At 37.3% G+C, this 18,638-nt stretch overlaps 1 protein-coding gene across 2 annotated transcripts in view; it reads left to right on the top strand.

Moving 5' to 3' along the window:
- The window catches only part of LOC114308775 (beta-glucosidase 12), a 51,780-nt gene extending 35,678 nt beyond the window's left edge, over positions 1-16,102 (top strand). Inside the window, exons 6-13 of one of the 2 annotated variants that reach the window (XM_082916049.1) lie at positions 37-124; positions 1,976-2,231; positions 13,257-13,372; positions 13,805-14,022; positions 14,805-14,836; positions 15,000-15,102; positions 15,215-15,317; positions 15,706-16,102. In XM_082916049.1, the coding sequence (XP_082772175.1) occupies positions 37-124; positions 1,976-2,231; positions 13,257-13,372; positions 13,805-14,022; positions 14,805-14,836; positions 15,000-15,102; positions 15,215-15,317; positions 15,706-15,874 (1,085 nt within the window). In that variant the 3' untranslated portion in view covers positions 15,875-16,102. The remainder of the gene's footprint in view (positions 1-36; positions 125-1,975; positions 2,232-13,256; positions 13,373-13,804; positions 14,023-14,804; positions 14,837-14,999; positions 15,103-15,214; positions 15,318-15,705) is intronic. The other variant, XM_082916050.1, reaches the window with a different exon arrangement.
- Positions 16,103-18,638: the final 2,536 nt, after the last annotated feature.

Raw genomic sequence — 18,638 nt, 5'->3', positions numbered from 1 at the left:
ATATGTTTGTATGTATTTCTTTTGTTAAATGCACAGGTATTCAACCGTTTGTGACATTATTTCACTGGGATCTTCCTCAAGCCCTTGAAGATGAGTATGGTGGTTTTTTAGGCCCTCAGATAGTGTAAGTTAACTCCCCATTTTGCTCCTATACTTCAATAACAAGAGAAGCATGGCAACCTGGCTTAGCTTCTGCTTCCAAAATAACCCTCAATTATCAACAAAAAATTTATTTACAATAATAAGCATGTCTAAAATGGTAAATTCATACATATATATCATCTATCTATACTACCATAATGAAGGAATTTAGATTCATGTACTTAGTTATTATTCCAATATTATTTCTCCATTCAATACATGTTGAAGTACTATCAAAGGGTACTCTACCTTTCAACAATCAATATAATACATTTTCCTCATCAATAATGTTGTATGCATAGAAAAAATCAATATGATTCATTCTCTATGTAATCCCCATCACATTTTTAATAAATCTAGGTCATACATTGATTCTTTATGCACATTTCTATGATTTTCCGTGAATATAACATTACTATTATCTTCTAAAACACTGAATTATAATTACTATCAGTGGTGGAGACCCTATAAGCCCAAAAAAGGACACATGATGTCCTTCAACTTTATAAAATTACTCTTTATTCTAAGGTTTTAAAATATCTTTGAGTGTACACCCTCTAAGATTATATGTACAATTATATATACGCCCTTAATTTGTTCTAGCCCTTTTCTTTTATCTTTTTCAATAAAAATGCTAGAATTGGTTTGTTGATTTTTTTTTTTTTTTTTTTTAACACCAAACCAATCAAACTAAATATTCTGTCTCAAACCAACCTAATTTTGCTCAATATTGCGCCCATTAGCCGGAATTCCGATTCACTCAATCTGAAAGTGGCACTCGAGCAGTGGCCTAACTACTCAAGTGGAGGTTTTCACAGCTTGAGCAAAAATTAGCAGCGGAGATTTGTTTTGCCACTGGACTTGGGTGCTTGGGTGGTGTTAAGAGGGCACTTGGGTGGAAGAAACCAACCTTAATTTTGTGTGCGCAAAAGTTACTGTTTTACTTGGTTTTGACAACAAGAAGCCCATTTCTTCTGACCTTAGGTTGGGAAAACTGGAGAATATATAGTTTCTCAAAATTGGGTATTGTGAAATACATCTATGCTTGGTGAAAGATTGAGAGTTGTGCCATTGTAGCTCTTTCACTGTTTGATAGCAAAAACTAATGCTTATGAGATTATTCATCGAAGTAAACACAACCGAACCATGTAACTCTCTAGTGTCGAATCTTTCTCTTTATTTTCTGTTTTATTTGTGATTTTGATTTGGTTCTTATCCTCAATATTCGTAGCTATCATCAACCTTGGTGTGGTTGAGTTTTTTAAAGGCTCTCAACACAAAATTTTGGTACCAGATCTTTGGTTTTTGACCTAGGGCCTTCGTCAGTATACAACACATTTAGATTTTCCTATGAACCTTAATATAATTTTGAGCAAATTGTACCAATAGTCTCTTTATTTTGACTCTTATGTTATTTTGGTCATTATAATTTTAATTAACTCAATTTTGATCCTGAATTGATGATTTTGTCTTAATTTGGTCCAATTTATTATAACTGTTAGTGTTTTTTGATGGAAAATATGTACATAAACCACATGTGTCATGTTGTTATTGGCAAAATAGTAAACTTGTTCAACTCAGTAAGTTAAGATCAACTAACTCAGTGATCATTTTCTGTTAAAGATCCTAATAGCCGTTATTAGTTGGATAAAATTGACGCAAAATCTAAAATAAAGGATCAAAATCAAGCTAATTGAAATTATAGAGATTAAAATGATACAAGTAAAAAAATATAGGGACTACTAATTTAATTTACCCTATAATTTTCTAACCGCAATTTAGAAAACAATCTTGGAACATTGCCATTGGCTAACAGGAATATTGTGATGGGCAGGAAAGATTTTCAAGATTTTTCAGAGCTATGCTTCAAGGAATTTGGAGATAGAGTAAAGTATTGGATGACAATGAATGAGCCATATATTTTTATCCTTGATGGTTATGACTTGGGCTCAAAAGCACCTGGTAGGTGTTCACCATGGAGGTCCAAAGGTTGCCCTGCTGGGGACTCAGCAACTGAACCCTATATAGTTGGTCATCATATGCTCCTTTCTCATGCTGCAACTGTGAAGCTATACAAAGAGAAATATCAGGTGAGCAGGTGTTCCCAATATCATAATTACTTGACTTTTTGTCCATTAGCAAGACTATAGACTCAGAAAAATATCAAAATAAACACCAAATTTAAAATCAATGAACGAGATTTACTTAACTATCACCCCACAATAAGGACTCTAAATATAAGCCATAGGTCTGAAATTCATAATAATTTTCTTGTTACTATTCTTGTTTTATAGACTTTTCCTTGGTCCATAAACCTCAACACATGCATAAGTCCATTCTTTTGTATCAAGCATGCAATTGATTTCATTTGTCCATCTTCTATTGACTAGTCACGTTCTTATGTTTGATATCGTTTTCATTTTCATTTTATTTTTTTTGCTCTTTTGGTTTGTTGCTTAATCATCAAAAACAAAATTAATTTTGAAGTTCAGAAATACCCATGTTTTTTTTATGCAAAAACAGTTTTTGTAAATTCAAATATGACTTTTTCGTTGCAATCTGTTCTGTCTGATCTGTTATCTGCTAGTCTTGCAATCTGCTGCTCTGCTGACTACTAATTTTTGGTTTGCTTTGTTGTGGCTGTATTTTGGTTGTTTCTGACTCTGGGTTTTTTTTCTCTTCTCGTTGGTTTCTCACCAATTGGATTTTCGAGCCTGAGCTAGCTCTGAACACCTCTTTATTGATATATTATATCATATTTCATATGTTTCCATCAATAAAGATTTATTTTGTCGATCAAAAAAAAAAAAATTGACTTTTTCGTATTTCTAATGGTGAATTGTTATATCAGGAAACTAGTTAATTATTTTATTTTTATTTATCACAAAAAGTTCTTTAAACCAATTTTGTGTGTTTTGTAAAAATGAAAACAGAAAATAGAAACGAGATGGGTAAATATCACAGATAGTCCTTAAAAGTATATTTTGCTTATTTCATTTTGATCTCTGATTTATAATTTGTATCAATTTCATCCCTAATCTTTACACATTAATCTAAATAAATATCTTCTCCTCCAATTGTCAACTAACGAACAATTAAAAAATGCTTACGTCACCTCATATAAAGTATTGGAAGAATTAAGGACATTTTAACACATTTGTTTATGTCAATTAACATTCATGAAAGAGTACATTTGTTTATTTCATCTAATGCGTTTTGGCTCAAGAGGGGTGACGGTTGAACTGTTATGTTATGGTTTGTTTTGCCCAAAGTGTGGGTGAACTCTGGTTTTCTGCTATGAATTTTTGGGGGCTGCATAGGTCTTGGTACCTAGCTGTGTTGTTTGGTTTTGGTGACTATCAAGAGGGGTGAGGGTTGAACTGTTATGTTAAGGTCTGCTATGTTTGTTTTTTCTTTTGCTATGTTTGTTGGTTTCTCACCAAGTTGGTAGTTAGAATTTGAGTTTACTTCAAGCTCTTTTTTATTGATGTCCTTTTTCACACCTTGTTGTGTTTCATTAATAAAGTTTTTTTTTTTACCGATAAAAAAAAAAAAAAAAAAAAAAGCATTTCAAATCCCTAATGTAAGATTAAAATAGCTAATTTCGTTTACTTTTTTAAACGACATGACATTTAAAATATAGAATTAATATGTAAGATTCAAGAATGCAATAAAACAAATTAAAAAGAACCAAAAGTAAGAAAATAATCGATATATACTGTGCGTGTCAATTTCTGACCACACTGTCAATCAAGCACTCACCTGGAGAACACTGGTAGAATAGATTAAGCCCGAACGACCTGTCACAAAAAAAAGAGATTTCGGCGGTAGTTTATCCACCCGGGGCACTCCGACGATCAAGTCAGTTATCTCTCAAAGATAGCAAAAGTGCTTAACTCACTATTCAGAGCATAAAAAACATACCTTAGACCCATGAGGGTGCCTCTCTTTTATAGCCAACACAAACCTAGTCCCAATAGAAGCTTAGCTTCAATGGACTTAGAATTACTGCTAATCTTGGACTCCTAGTAGGATTATGATAAACTCTCTAAGAGTCTTATCTTCACCCAAACTAAAGTCCTTTCCCATTCTAGGACTCTTGTCCCTTATCCGCTTATCCCGGATTCCGGTATCTTCGCAGATAACCTCGGCCTAGCCGAGATGATCTCGGCATCATGATCAGGACACGTGGCACCTCGGCTGGCGGTGACACCTCGGCAGGCACTTCGGTGACACCTCGACCACGTGTTGTCATTCAAAAATCATGTCCCCACAACTGCCCCTGTAGACGTCCCCGAACGCCCCGGGAGGGTGAATCCCGTTCTGTTCATTTGGGGTCACTACAGCTCAGGACTCTCAAATTGTCACGGTTCTAAATCTGAACCAAAGAGTCTAAATTCGGCAAATCGTTTTGAGAAAACAGATTTTTGAAAGAAGTGCCAAACATGGACTGCTTTGCCAGACACAGAGTCGCCACCTAAATATTTTATTTTGGGAAATTTAGGAAACCCTGACTCGTTTGGCTAAGGCCACGTGTCCGTCATCACCAAAGTTGCCTCGGCTCGGGAACTTGGGTACGATTGGGGAAGGTCACTTCGTGAGCACCCCCGCTCGCCCGATCAAAGATCGGCCTCTACTAACCATGATATCAAGTTTTGAAAACATTGTGTGTTCTTATTCCGGTTATTAGCCTAGATTACTATGTGATGCGCATAGCATACAAGTATAGACTGGGTCGCCTGAATTGGAACCAAAACATTTTGTTAGAATTTCCCATCTTTATCTTCACCTACTCCACTACACACTCCACTTCACCTACCTCCACTTCACCACACACTCCACTTCACCTAACCCACTATCACCTCCACTACACCTACTACCACATTTTCTTCTATATATAGATTGTATAGGAATTGTAATTAATCAATCTTGTAATCTATCAATCAAATATCAATCAATAATACATCATTTTTTTACATGGTATCAGAGCGATAAGATTTAGGCATATACTCCTTTCTTTCCGGCGGGCAACCGGCCGGCAACCTTGCCTTCGCTGCCCGCGGGAGTTTTTCAACAACATCACCAAACCAAACACCAGAAACCCTATTCTTTATCACTTTCTCTCTCTACAATAGCACGTACCAAGCAAACTGCCCGAAAATCCACCGGCGGCAAGGCACCCAGGAAGCAACTGGCGACCAAAGCTGCCCGGAAGTCAGCTCTGGCGACCGGAGGAGTGAAGAAGCCCCACAGGTTCCGGTATGCTTCTTGACGAAGTTCTCGTCGGCGAACTTTGATCCGTAGATGGATTCGCCTCCTGTGCCATTTCCGGCGGTGAAATCGCCTCCTTGGCACATGAATCCAGGAATCACGCGATGAAACGACGAGCCCTTGTAGTGCAAAGGCTTGCCGCTCTTTCCAACTCCTTTCTCGCCGGTGCAAAGTGCACGGAAGTTCTTCGCCGTGCGGGGAGTGGTGTCGGCGTAGAGCTCCATTACGATCCTCCCGGCCGATTGACCTCCGACGGCCATATCGAAGAACACCTTGGGGTTTGCCATTCTCTCAGAGCACTGAGCTTCTGATCCGAAAGCTCCCATTTCAGAGGCTGGTCAGAGAGATCGCTCTGGTTTTTTCTTTCTTCTCCTGTTTGGGTTTCTGCTAAAATGACTGTCTTCTTAGTTTCAATTTCTCTCTCTCTCACAGTATCCCTCTCTTTCCTTTCTTTTTATTTTAATCTTCCCATTCCCTTTTCTCCTTATTATTCTATCCTCTTTTCCATTCTCCATCCAAAACCATTATCACACATCCACCGCCCATATCCCCCACTTTCTTTATACCCATCTTTTCTTTTATTTTATTATATATATATATATATTAAAATAATCAATCATAACATCAAACCCCTCTGCTGGTTCCACCCATGTGAGCTTGTCCTCTCTTATTATTATTCTTATTATTAAAAAAAAAAAAAAAAAAAAAAAACAAACAGGCAGACGACGAACTTGCACAATAGACTCATTTTATTCATATCAGGATCAACTCCGATCACCATTTTACACAAAAAAAAAAAAAAAAAAAAAAAAAAAAAACACAAAAACAACCACAGCTTTGTTTTCTTTTCTGCAGACGGCCGCCCACCGACCTACTCTGCCGCCGGTCTCTTCTTTTTGCCTCCGTCCTGGGCGGTCCTTGACGGTGCGGCCTCCGTGTTTCCCACGCCGCCGAGCACGTTCACTCCCCCCTGCTCCTCCACTACAGTATATGGCGGCCCTCCAAATCGGAACATCACGGTGGCCTTCCGCTTCAGCTCCTTGTTTTCTGCCTTTAGCACACTGATCTCTGCTCGCGCATCCTTATACATGCGTTGGAGCAGAGCCAGCTGGGAGTTTAAATGCTGCACCTCATTTGTCCTACTCTGCAGCCGGTTCGACAAGTTTGTGACCGCCGTCATGCTTTCCACACATGTCTTCAAAGTATACTGGTTGGCCTCCACATCCGATTGCACCGCCATTTTTTGCTCCACCGACCGCATCGGAAAGTTCAATGGAGCAAAACCAGAGGTGTTTGGTTGCGGTTCACTGGCCACCGCACCAGTTATTTCTCCTGTGGGCTCGTTCAGTTCTGGAAAGAGCGTGAGCAGGTTCTGGGTAGCTGGATGGGAAGACGAGGCCATGTTTTTGGGTTGCTAAGTGTTTCAGCGAAATAACAATTTCAGACTGGTAATGTTCGGAAGGGTTGGTGACAGAATGGCAACAAAGTGTTCCACAGTTTCTCTCTCCGCAGAGGCAGAGTTTTTTCAGCGAAGGGTTGGTTTCAGAGGTTTCAGAATGGTATGCCTCAGCCTCAGCCTTCGTCTTGGTTAAATAGCCGAGGCAGCCACGCGTATCGCGCGCCTCTTGCCGCCCGACAAACTGGCACGCCTTTTCATGGCACATCTTTTGACAAAGTGGACACGCCTTTTGATGGCACGCCTTTTGATGAATTGGGCACGCCTTTTGATGGCACGCCTTTTGACAAAATTGGGCACACCTTTTGAGGGTGCAACTTTATGGGTCCGACAAGACTCTGTAAACTGTCCCGACATTGATTCCGGTTAGCTCCTTTATGGGTCCGACAAGACTCTGTAAACTGTCCCGACGTAGATTCCGGTTAGCTCCTTTATGGGTCCGACAAGACTCTGTAAACTGTCCCGACATTAATTTCGGTTAGCTCCTTTATGGGTCCGACAAGACTCTGTAAACTGTCCCGACATAGATTCCGGTTAGTTTCTATAAGGGTCCGACAAGACTCTGTAAACTGTCCCGACATTGATTCCGGTTAGCTCCTTTAAGGGTCCAGCAAGACTCCGTAAACTGTCCCAACATTGTCTTCTACAACGGTCCGACATGACCCCATAAACTGTCTTCTACAAACGGTCCGACATGACCCCATAAACTGTTTTTCTACAACGGTCCGACATGACCCCATAAACTGTCTTCTACAACGGTCCGACATGACCCCATAAACTGTCTTCTACAGCGGTCTGACACCGCCATCCAGTGTCCTCTACACCATTATGACACCACCATACCGTGTCCTCTACAACGTTATGACACCCCCATCCAGTGTACTCTACAACGTTATGACACCACCATTCAGTGTCTTCACCAACGGTCTGACACGACCATACAGTGTCTCCTATCCTTTTTTATTTTTATGTATTTTCTTGTTTTGTTACTCTCTCCAAACTCAAGTTGGTTAGTTTCTCTCCTCCTTGAGTTTGCGGGGGGCTGTTAGAATTTCCCATCTTTATCTTCACCTACTCCACTACACACTCCACTTCACCTACCTCCACTTCACCACACACTCCACTTCACCTAACCCACTATCACCTCCACTACACCTACTACCACATTTTCTTCTATATATAGATTGTATAGGAATTGTAATTAATCAATCTTGTAATCTATCAATCAAATATCAATCAATAATACATCATTTTTTTACACATTTCATGTTTGTTTTTTTGAAAGATGGTTTGCTACTCGCAAGTAGGCTTAAAATGCAGATTTTGCCACCTTCGGGTGGGCTTAGAAAAGATGGTTTTGCCACTATCTAGTGGGCTTAAAACTCACAGTCAATGATTTGTTCCAATCCAAATAACCCAACCTTCACCCACAGGCATTCAGGCAGTTATATCACATAAGCATATAGCCTCATGGTAAGCATGCTATTCGTGGTAGCACTCACACGCATGCAAGGATGCTAAAGCATAAAACTCATCGAGTACTCCAAGCTAAAACAAAAGCTAATTAGAAATCCATGCATGATCCTAACTATATAGAAATGCCTAATGCAACACATGCAAAAATGCAACTATAGCAGGCTCGGCTATTCTAAACATGGCATATGTAATGCTACAGCTAACAAGTATTCAATTTGGAATTGAAAATACAATGCAGTTAGTATGATGCGCCGAGCTCGGTGCATGCAAAACAGATGAATGAATGCAAACATGCTATCATACTATATGCTAATTGAAATATGCCCTAATCTAACCATCATAAGCAGGTAAATAAAAAGGAGAAAGACGTGGGGTTGGAAGACATGCATCACACACACGCACACTTATTACAGTTGTGCCCTCGCACGGAGGGTCCGAATAAATAATATATAGTCCCGAATAAATATTACAGTTCAAATAATTACAAAATCCTAATTAAATTACAAATTTAACTAAGAAAACAATAAAACTGGCATGCAAGCCAGGGACTGCCTTGACTCTGCCCCGGATGATGAATGATGCATGCTCGGGTTGCCTTGCGCGGAAATCCACGGCGATGCCCCGATTGGCCTCTGTTTTGCAATGATTTCTTGGAGAGCGCGCCAAGCCCCGGAAGACTGCTGATTCTTGATTTGCTGCAACAGAGAGCAGGAAAAGGGCATGGCAATGTATTTTCACAAATGTATGCATGTCTCGATCCTCGTGCCACCAATCACGCATCTCGATACATGATGGCCGAGGAGTCGAATTGCAACTCAATATAGAATGAATGCACATAAAAACAAAACAAAACCTAGACTCCATCATGGATAATCCGGAGTGTCGGCGACTGGGAATTGAGACACGTTCCGTCACTCGGAGTACGAAACGTACCTCGTTTCCCGTGCTTGGGCTAACTCCTATCCCAAGCACGATGCAATATGCATGATATGCATGAAATGCAACTAAGATACAACCTAACATACACAATGCTAGGAAATGACATACACGATGCACGAGATAACATGGCATACACAATGCGCTAACATACAACCTAGCATACGCAATGCTATGAAATAAAATGGCATACACAATGCATAAATGGACTTACACTAACACAAGTGGACCTCAGCCACACTCGATTAAGAGGCCATTAGATGAAAATGAGATGACTCGAGATGCGTGCACGCATGCACGCAAACCGAGGACCGACCCTAAGGCATCAAGTGCCACTCTAACAAGACATGGCAAGGCATGGAACATGGCATACTAGCATGCAGATTTTAGCGCTAAAATATGACCCGAAACAGCCCCGAATCATAAAATCATGGCACCTGAAGCATGGAATGAGACCCGAAATGCAAAACTAGGCATACGCAATGACCCTTAGCTATACAAAGCATGCATTATTTGATCATGAAATGTGAAGAAAGATTCAAGGCAGATCCAAAAAAAGCATATTCTTAGTTTTAAGGAAGGCCAAACAGCGAACGCAAATGGGGCTAAGCTAGCATGCAAAAAAAGGCCCCGAAAGAGAGGTAATGAAGCAAATGGCAGCTGCTGGCTCTAAACAGATGAGGGCCCTTCAACAATGTTGAAGAGGGACCCAAAATATGACCTTTTACAGTTTATGATCAAACCCAAAACAGTGCACAAGCATGCTCAAAATACTATGCAAAACAAGGCCAAAAAGAGAGCTATAACACAAAGTACAAAAAGAATGCCTCAAACAGTAAAAGACCCTTAATGAAACATGAAGAGGGGGTCAAAATAAGGCCATTTATAGTTCGGACCAGAGCCCAAAAACAGAAGCACAAGAGGCTAACAAATCATGCAAAAATGGAGCCAAAAGAGGGATATAAAGGCAAGTGGCAAATGGAAGCCTCAAACAGTGATGAACCCTTCAAAAATGTTGAAGAACGGCTCAAAATAAGCTTCTTTACAGTTTGTCTCGGATCCCAGAAATGCTTAAAAACAGGGCTAACATATCATGCATGAAGATGACCTCAAAATATGATCTTTTTCAGTTTGGATCGAAGTCCAAAAATACTTGCAAGTAAAGCTAAACAATCATGCAAAAAAGTGCAAGTTTAAGGGAAATAGGGACTCACCCTTGAAGAACAACTTTCCAGCAGCTTTTAGTCCGAAAATCTGAGCTTTCAACCTCTTCAAATGTCCTCCAAGGTACTGAAATGAGTAATGGAGGTGATAGGCTAGGGGTTGTAGTGTAAAAATGGTCCAAGAACAAAGGGTTTTGGAGCTTGGAAGAGAGAGAGAGAGAGAGAGAGAGAGAGAGAGAGAGAGAGAGAGAGAGAGAGAGAGAGAGAGATTTAATGTGAGAGCTCAAAACCAAAATTTTCTAACCCCCCAACACAGCTGGGAGCTGCTGGTTTTATAAGCAAAAGAGGTAGAAAAGAGGGGGAAAAATGGGGGGGAAATTGAAATTCAAATTTCCCCCCAAAAAGGCCAAAAAGTGGGATATAAAGGCAAGTGGTAGCTTCTGGACCCAAATCGCCAAGAGCCCTTCAACAAAGTTGAAGAGGGGCTCAAAACAAGACACTTTGTAGTTTATGACAAGCCACGAAAATAAATACAAGTAGGCCTAAACTATCATGCAAGAAAAGGCCTAAAAGAGGGGTAAAGAAGCAAGTGACAGTAGGAGATCTCAAACAGCAAAAGGTCCTTAATCAAACATGAAAAGGAACTCAAAATATGACTATCTCAAGTTCGGGTCGGAGCCCAAAAATGCAGAATGAAAGTTCGGGAGCCAAAACACGCAGTTCGGGGCCCCGAAAGTGGGCTGTTAGGCACCGGAAGTGGTGTCCGACCACGAAGTTGGTCTCTCGGACCGCAGTGTCCCTCAAAAGAGAGTAAATAAGATGCATGCCAAAAACTGGAGCAAACGGAGGTGGTTAAGCGGTCCCGAACCGAGGCACACGGCCAACGGCTCTGAAAAATCGGAAACCGGACTCCAAACGGGCAAAACGGCCTACGACCACGAAACGTAGCCTACGGCCACTGAGAGATGATCTACGAGACCTCTCCCTCCCTTCGGGAAGAGAAAACAGAGAAAACGGAGCCTGGTTCGCAAACCGAGACAAAGCACAAAAGAGTCCGGAAGTTCGGAGGCAAGGCTCGCAGCCGAGACTCTGAAACTTCTGAACGAGCACAATATGCAATATCACCGAGCGCTCAACTGGTGACGTCTAAGTCTCAAGGTCGGTCAAAAATGGGGTATCTACAGCCCCCTAGGTTCTATTACCTCGGCATCCTGAGGTGATGGAACCTATATCATTCCTTCATTTAATCATAACCCCGGTTTAACTTCAGCTTGTAAATTTTTCTTAAAATTTCAACAAGTGTTAAACATGATCTCGGTTTAACTTCAACTTGTAAATTTTTAAAATTTCAACAAGTGTTAAATATAATCTCGGTTTAACTTCAACTTGTAAATTTTTCTTAAAATTTCACCAAGTGTTAAACATGTCCTCGGTTTAACTTCAACTTGTAAATTTTTAAAATTTCAACAAGTGTTAAACGTGACCTCGGTTTAACTTCAACTTGTAAATTTTTAAAATTTCAACAAGTGTTAAACATGATCTCAGTTTAACTTCAACTTGTAAATTTTTCTTAAAATTTCAACAAGTGTTAAACATGTCCTCGGTTTAACTTCAACTTGTAAATTTTTAAAATTTCAACAAGTGTTAAACATATCCTCGGTTTAACTTCAACTTGTAAATTTTTCTTAAAATTTCAACAAGTGTTAAACTTGTCCTCGGTTTAATTTCAACTTGTAAATTTTTCTTAAAATTTCAACAAGTGTTAAACTTGTCCTCGGTTTAATTTCAACTTGTAAATTTTTAAAATTTCAACAAGTATTAAATATGAGCTCGGTTTAACTTCAACTTGTAAATTTTTTTTAAAATTTCAATAAGTGTTACACATGTTCTCGGTTTAACTTCAACTTATAAATTTTTTAAATTTCAACAAGTGTTAAACCAACCTTAGCTTGTAAATTTCAACTCCCAAGCATCATTCTCCATGCCCGACCTCTCGTGAAGGCCGGTGAGAATGCCCTTTTGCCCTGTCGTGCTGAGGGACTGCAGGAACCGTTTTCTGCCCCCCTTTTTAGGCATCTTTCTGTCCGTCGTTGGCCATCTAGTCTCCTTTCTTTCCCATAGACGGCGCCAAATTGTGTGTCAATTTCCGACCACACTGCCAATCAAGCACTCAGCTGGAGAACACTGGTAGAATAGATTAAGCCCGAACGACCTGTCAGAAAAAGAAGAGATTCCGGCGGTGGTTCGTCCACCCGGGGGCACCCCGACGATCAAGTCAGTTATCTGTCAAATATAGTAAAAGTGCTTAACTCACTATTCAGAGCATAGAAAACAAACCTTAGACCCATGAGGGTGTCTCTCTTTTATAGCCAACACAAACCTAGTCCTAATAGAAGCCTACCTTCAATGGACTTAGGATTACTGCTAATCTTGAACTCCTAATAGGATTGGGATAAACTCTCTAAGAGTCTTATCTTTATCCAAACTGAAATCCTCTCTCATTCTAGGACTTTTGTTCCTTATTCGCTTATCTCGGATTCCGGTATCTTTGTAGATAATCTCGGCCTAGCCGAGATGATCTCGGCGTCATGACCAGGATACGTAACACCTCGGCTGGCACTTCGGTGACATATCGGTCACGTGTTGCCATTTAAAAATTATGTCCCTACATGTACTTATAGATATAATAATAATAATAATAATAAAATTAATGTGTACTATAGAATTTCCTTCTATATTATATATTATATAATATAATTTTACAAGGATATAAATGGAGGTGACAAATATTTGATAGGAAAGAAATTGTGCAGGAATCACAGAAGGGGCAAATAGGGATAACCCATGTGTCTCATTGGATGGTGCCTTACTCTAAATCCAAGCTCGACCAAAAAGCAGCCCAGCGAGCACTCGATTTTATGTATGGATGGTTAGTACAACACACCTGTTACACCCACACTCTCACCAATCACCTTTTACTTTTCTTGTTTCCAGGAATCCATAGACATTTCTGTCAGTGTCACTTCATTATTTGGGTTAACTACACTTTTAAATTATGTAATTTTGATTCAAATTTGATTTTTTTTTTATTATTATTGTTTTAAATTGAATAATTTTATTTTTTTTACTTTAAGTTTCAATTTTGTAAAATTTAGATCAAATAACCAAATTGAAATTATTTAAATTAAAATAATAGGGACTAGAATAAAATTTATTCAAATTACAAAAATGAAAAGTATAATTTATTCAAAATCGTAACTTTTTTATGATGTGCGGTGCATATTGTAGACTTCTCTTTTATTACATGGAATTGTTTACTAGTAATGTATTAAGATAGATATTTCCATGGTGTTTTGAACAGGTTTTTTGACCCAATAGTTTATGGAGATTATCCACAAAGCATGCGAAGCCTTGTAGGAAAACGTTTACCAAAGTTCACTACTGAGCAAGCTAAGATGGTTAAAGGGTCCTTTGATTTCATGGGGCTAAACTACTACACTGCAAATTATGCAGCTAATCTTCATTTCCCTAATAGTATTAATGCCAGCCTCACCACGGATTCTCATATTAATCTTACAAGTAAGTTCACTTATAGTTTGCACAGTAATGTTCGATTTACTGGAATGAAAGTTGAAATGAAATAATTATTGTGTTAAAATGTTTATTTCTGTTTCGGTAGGATAAAGAAGGGAAGAATGTACATTGCAAATATAATGAATGACATTCACCAATTTAGGGGAATAATGACTTCATTGCGAAGCCACAGATTAATAGTAGTTTCCTACTCAAAACAAAATACTACGTTAAAGGCTAATAACAATACTTTTGGTCCTTAAACTGTATGTTTAGTTAAATTCCGGTCCCTAATATTTTGTTTCAATTTCGTTCCCTAACTAATAAATGTGTGTTGAAGTGGTTTCTATAACTGACACTGACAATATTCATGGTCAACATCAGGATTAATGTGTGTTATTGAGTGTTAAGGTGGTTTCTTTCCATTACTAATGTATTGTTTCATTTTGATTCCCTTGATTGTGTCAGTTTGTGACGGAATTGTTTGGTTGAGGAGTAATCTTTTGTGAAAAAATACTCTTGATCCTAACAATAGATATATTAATGGCAATGGTCATGATAACTACTTTAACACATCTAGCATTTTTCCGGATCATATTGATATAATTAAAATGTTGAGACTAAAAGGACACAAAATGCATGAAACTGCAATTAACCTAAACATTAACAAAGCTTGCTAGATAGCAAAAATGCTAACAAATAAATGCCTTTAACTGATCACAATGAATTCTAAACTATCATGTTTTTTTTTTTTTTTTTTTTTTTTTTTTTTTTTTTTTTTCTTGCAGCTCGCAAAAATGGAAAACCCATTGGCAAACCGGTATGCGTAGCAAGAAACTGAGCTAGATGGAATAATAAATAACGACATATGTTCATAGAAAACCTATCATTGATTCATATATGGGCATGGCTACATTTTTCAATTTGGTTTCTACAATCAAAATATTAGTTCAATTTATAACTTGCAACAAATGAATTTGCAGACTGATGTAAGCGCATTTTGTGTTTATCCGAGAGGACTTGAAAAGCTTTTGCTCTACACAAAGGAAAAGTACAACAACCCAGTTATTTACATTACAGAGACCGGTAAGAGAAAAAAAAACTATCATTTTCACTTGATGTTAACATTTTGAAAACGATGTTTTACAATTCGATTTGCTTCCAATTGATTTTTTGTTATTTTTTAATTTTTTTTCAGGGATGGGTGATGCCAACAATAGGACAACCAAGGAAGGTGTAAATGATCCTCAGAGGATAGCTTTTTATCGTGGCCATTTGTTGGCTACTCAAGAAGCCATTAGGTGAGCTTACTCTTTGTTTTAGGTTTTTCTAAATGAAACCATTTGGTTTTATGTCATAACTTGCGTTTTATGAACTAGTGACATTGCCAATGTTGTTGTTGGGGTTTCTTCAAAGATAGTTGTTTTCACATTAAATTGTAGAAAATTAAAATGAAGTTGTGGAATTGAAGATTCTTTATCCTCAAAATTCTTATCCCGATATTTCAATCTACTAGTCACACAGTTTATGTATTGGAAATTCCGTGTTTTCAGACACCCATCACATCGTATTATGGGTATAAATTTTGAAAATAGAGGATCTCTTGCACTGGAACTGATTTGTAAATTTGATCATTAACAAAAATATATGCTAACAAGGGTTTGTTTTATTTTATTTTTTATTTTGCAGGAATGGTGCCAATGTCAAGGGTTTCTTTGCATGGTCATTTCTAGACAATTTTGAATGGAGCAATGGTTATACCGTGAGGTTTGGTATCAACTACATTGATTACAACGATGGACTAAAAAGATACCCCAAACTTTCGGCGCTTTGGTACAAGAAATTTCTCCTTAAATAGTTCAAATTATTGTTGGAAGTCAGAGGAACGGTACTAATTTTGTCTTTTCTGCTCTTGTAATATATATGTACCAAATAATCGGATAAATACTCTGCTCTTTCATGTTGGCTTGTGCTACTAAATCTGTATTTGTCTTGCATTCTTCTCATTGTCTCCCTTTGTCATGTGTATTGTGAAATTTGTGGATCGTTTCCTAATGAATGTTCTATGAATATATGTATTATGAGATGGTGTCTAGCGTTGTTATTTTCAAAGAGAAATGGACATATAGTTGGGATAAGATGATGGTGGGAAAGATTTTGATTCCGAAAGATTGTCATATTTGCCCAAGAAATCTTATATCAGTTGGGCAGTGATTTTATTTTTATTATTTTTTTCTTTTTTCTCCATTTTCATGAGGTGCAAGTCTGTCTTGTGTTTAGAACAAGATTTCTGTGTTTGTTACAAATATTTTGTATATTAGACTTGCACTTACAAGATTCCTATATGTATTGTAATTATGTTTAGACTAGCCAACTAGTAAGGCATTGTCCTAATTTCTCTTCTGGTCAGAACCATTTGTCCAAAAAAAAAAAAAGAAAAGAAAAATCATTGCCCTAGGACTATGTCTCGATTATGAATTTGAATAGAGATTTGAAAAAATGATTGAAATTTGAATGAAATATACGTAAAAATTTTCAGTCATTTTTCTTTCTATTTTCAAATTTCTATCCAAATCTTTAATCACTTAAAATCAGTGAGTGTGAGATTACTTCTCTAGTAGGACTCCAAACAGAGGATACATAATCACAATTCAACAGACAGAAAAGAGCTATTTTTTGAGTAACAAGTTATTTTAACTTTAAATATTATGACAAAAACAGTGTTTTCTAACTCCTAATTTGTATAAAAATGTTGTTTTGGCACCAACAGATAAATTTCTTCGTTAATTGAATATGGAATTTGTGGGGAAAAAAATGTTGTTTTAGCTACAGTAAAAACATTTCTTTGTATGAAAATTATGTGATGGGGCTGCAGTGATAGTGGTGATTGCTTGTGGATTTGATAACAAATTAAAGTAACAGAGAAGTTTCTTTGATTGATAAGCAATAACCTATTTTAACCCTAAATATTTTGTCAAATATTTTTTTTTATATATATATATACAACGGTACTGTTATATGTACCAATTAGTGTACTAATTAGTGTACCAACACTAGTTATGACATTACTATTTACTCCACTAATTAATTACATTACAAATACCGATTTTTTTTTTTAAATTATACCATATTATCAATTAGTATATTAGTTAGTACACTAATTGATACATATAATATTATTCTATATCCAATTTAGTTTAGAATTTGTAGGAAATTGATGTAATGGCTTCAACAGATAAATTTATTTGTCAGAAATTCATGTGGTGTAGTTTGTAATCATTAGCCGTCGTTGTTTGGAATTTTTAATAAAAATTAACTACCGAAAAGATTTCTCCATTGAAAAATAAAATTTACAAAATAAAAAAAAAAAGTTGTAATAGAAAAGATTTGCATATTTTAAAGCCGAACTTGGGAGAGATTTTTACACTACAAATGGGGCCGGACTAGGCTCGGACATGAAATTTATTTATTTTTTTTGGTGTTTCCAATCATAGTCCCAGCTTTAAATCATGCCAACTTGATATTTGTCCACCTCTAGACAATGAAAAGTGAAGATCCCCAAAACGTTCCACTTTCTAGTTCAAGAAATTCGTCCTTAAATAGTGAAACTATCCTACTACAATAGTAAGGTGCTATCATTACAATGGTGGATTGGATAGATACCCAAATTGTGTGTAGTAATGTTCATATTTATGATTTTTTATTTATATTTAGAGAAGTTCTGATATTGTAAGAAAAAACTCATTAGATTTTTGTTAAATACAAAAAAAAAAAAAAAAAAAATAGTTTCACTTATTATTATTATTATTATTATTATTTTGTCATTTTTTTCTTTTTCTCTTACCATTTTCGACCACCACCAATTGCTAATCACTATCACTGACCACCATCGCTGATGACCTCCTCTGCTAACCACATTCAATTTTCCAAACCCTTGGTAGCTAAGCATTTCTTGCTAAGGCCAACCACCTTAGGCAACTGACGGCCACCATTTTCGACCGTCAACAATCACTTTCAATCACCAATTTCATGGTTGGCAACTACCACCAATCACCTCCAATAAGTGACAGCCACTTTTGGCCATCACCACCATTGGTTGACAATCATCTTTGGTAACCAACCACAATCTCCAACAACAAACACTTCCCACAACCGCCCATTTCATTTGTTTTTAAACTAAAATTTTAATATATAAGAGTTTTAGGGATCAAAAAGTGAAAATTTTGTTACAAAAATTAAAAACAAACCTTAGACTCATGCAGTGCCTTACTCTTATAGTTAACAGTGCTCTCGTCCTCTAAAAGTGCTTCATAGGATTCTATACTTTACAATAATAACATCTATCACAACTCACACCATTCAGACTAAGATGAACTTCCCTAAGGGTATCATTTTTATCCAAATAGGTAGTTTGATATTATCTAGGACTCTTGTCCTTTCTCCGAATATCTTGGATTCCGATATGATAGCATCATCTCTCGGCATCATGGTCCATCTACGTGGCACCTCACTAAAAATCTAGGTTACGTAGACAATTCTAAAAATATGTTATAACAAATATAATAATAACACTTTTTGTAATAAAAATATTTAGTTCTTAAAAAATAAATTTTTCATAATTT

This window comes from Camellia sinensis, chromosome 2 (genome assembly GCF_055761805.1).
Source record: "Camellia sinensis isolate YWXY chromosome 2, ASM5576180v1, whole genome shotgun sequence".
Taxonomy (NCBI): Eukaryota; Viridiplantae; Streptophyta; class Magnoliopsida; order Ericales; family Theaceae; genus Camellia; species Camellia sinensis.
This window is presented reverse-complemented; position numbering and strand designations above follow the sequence as displayed.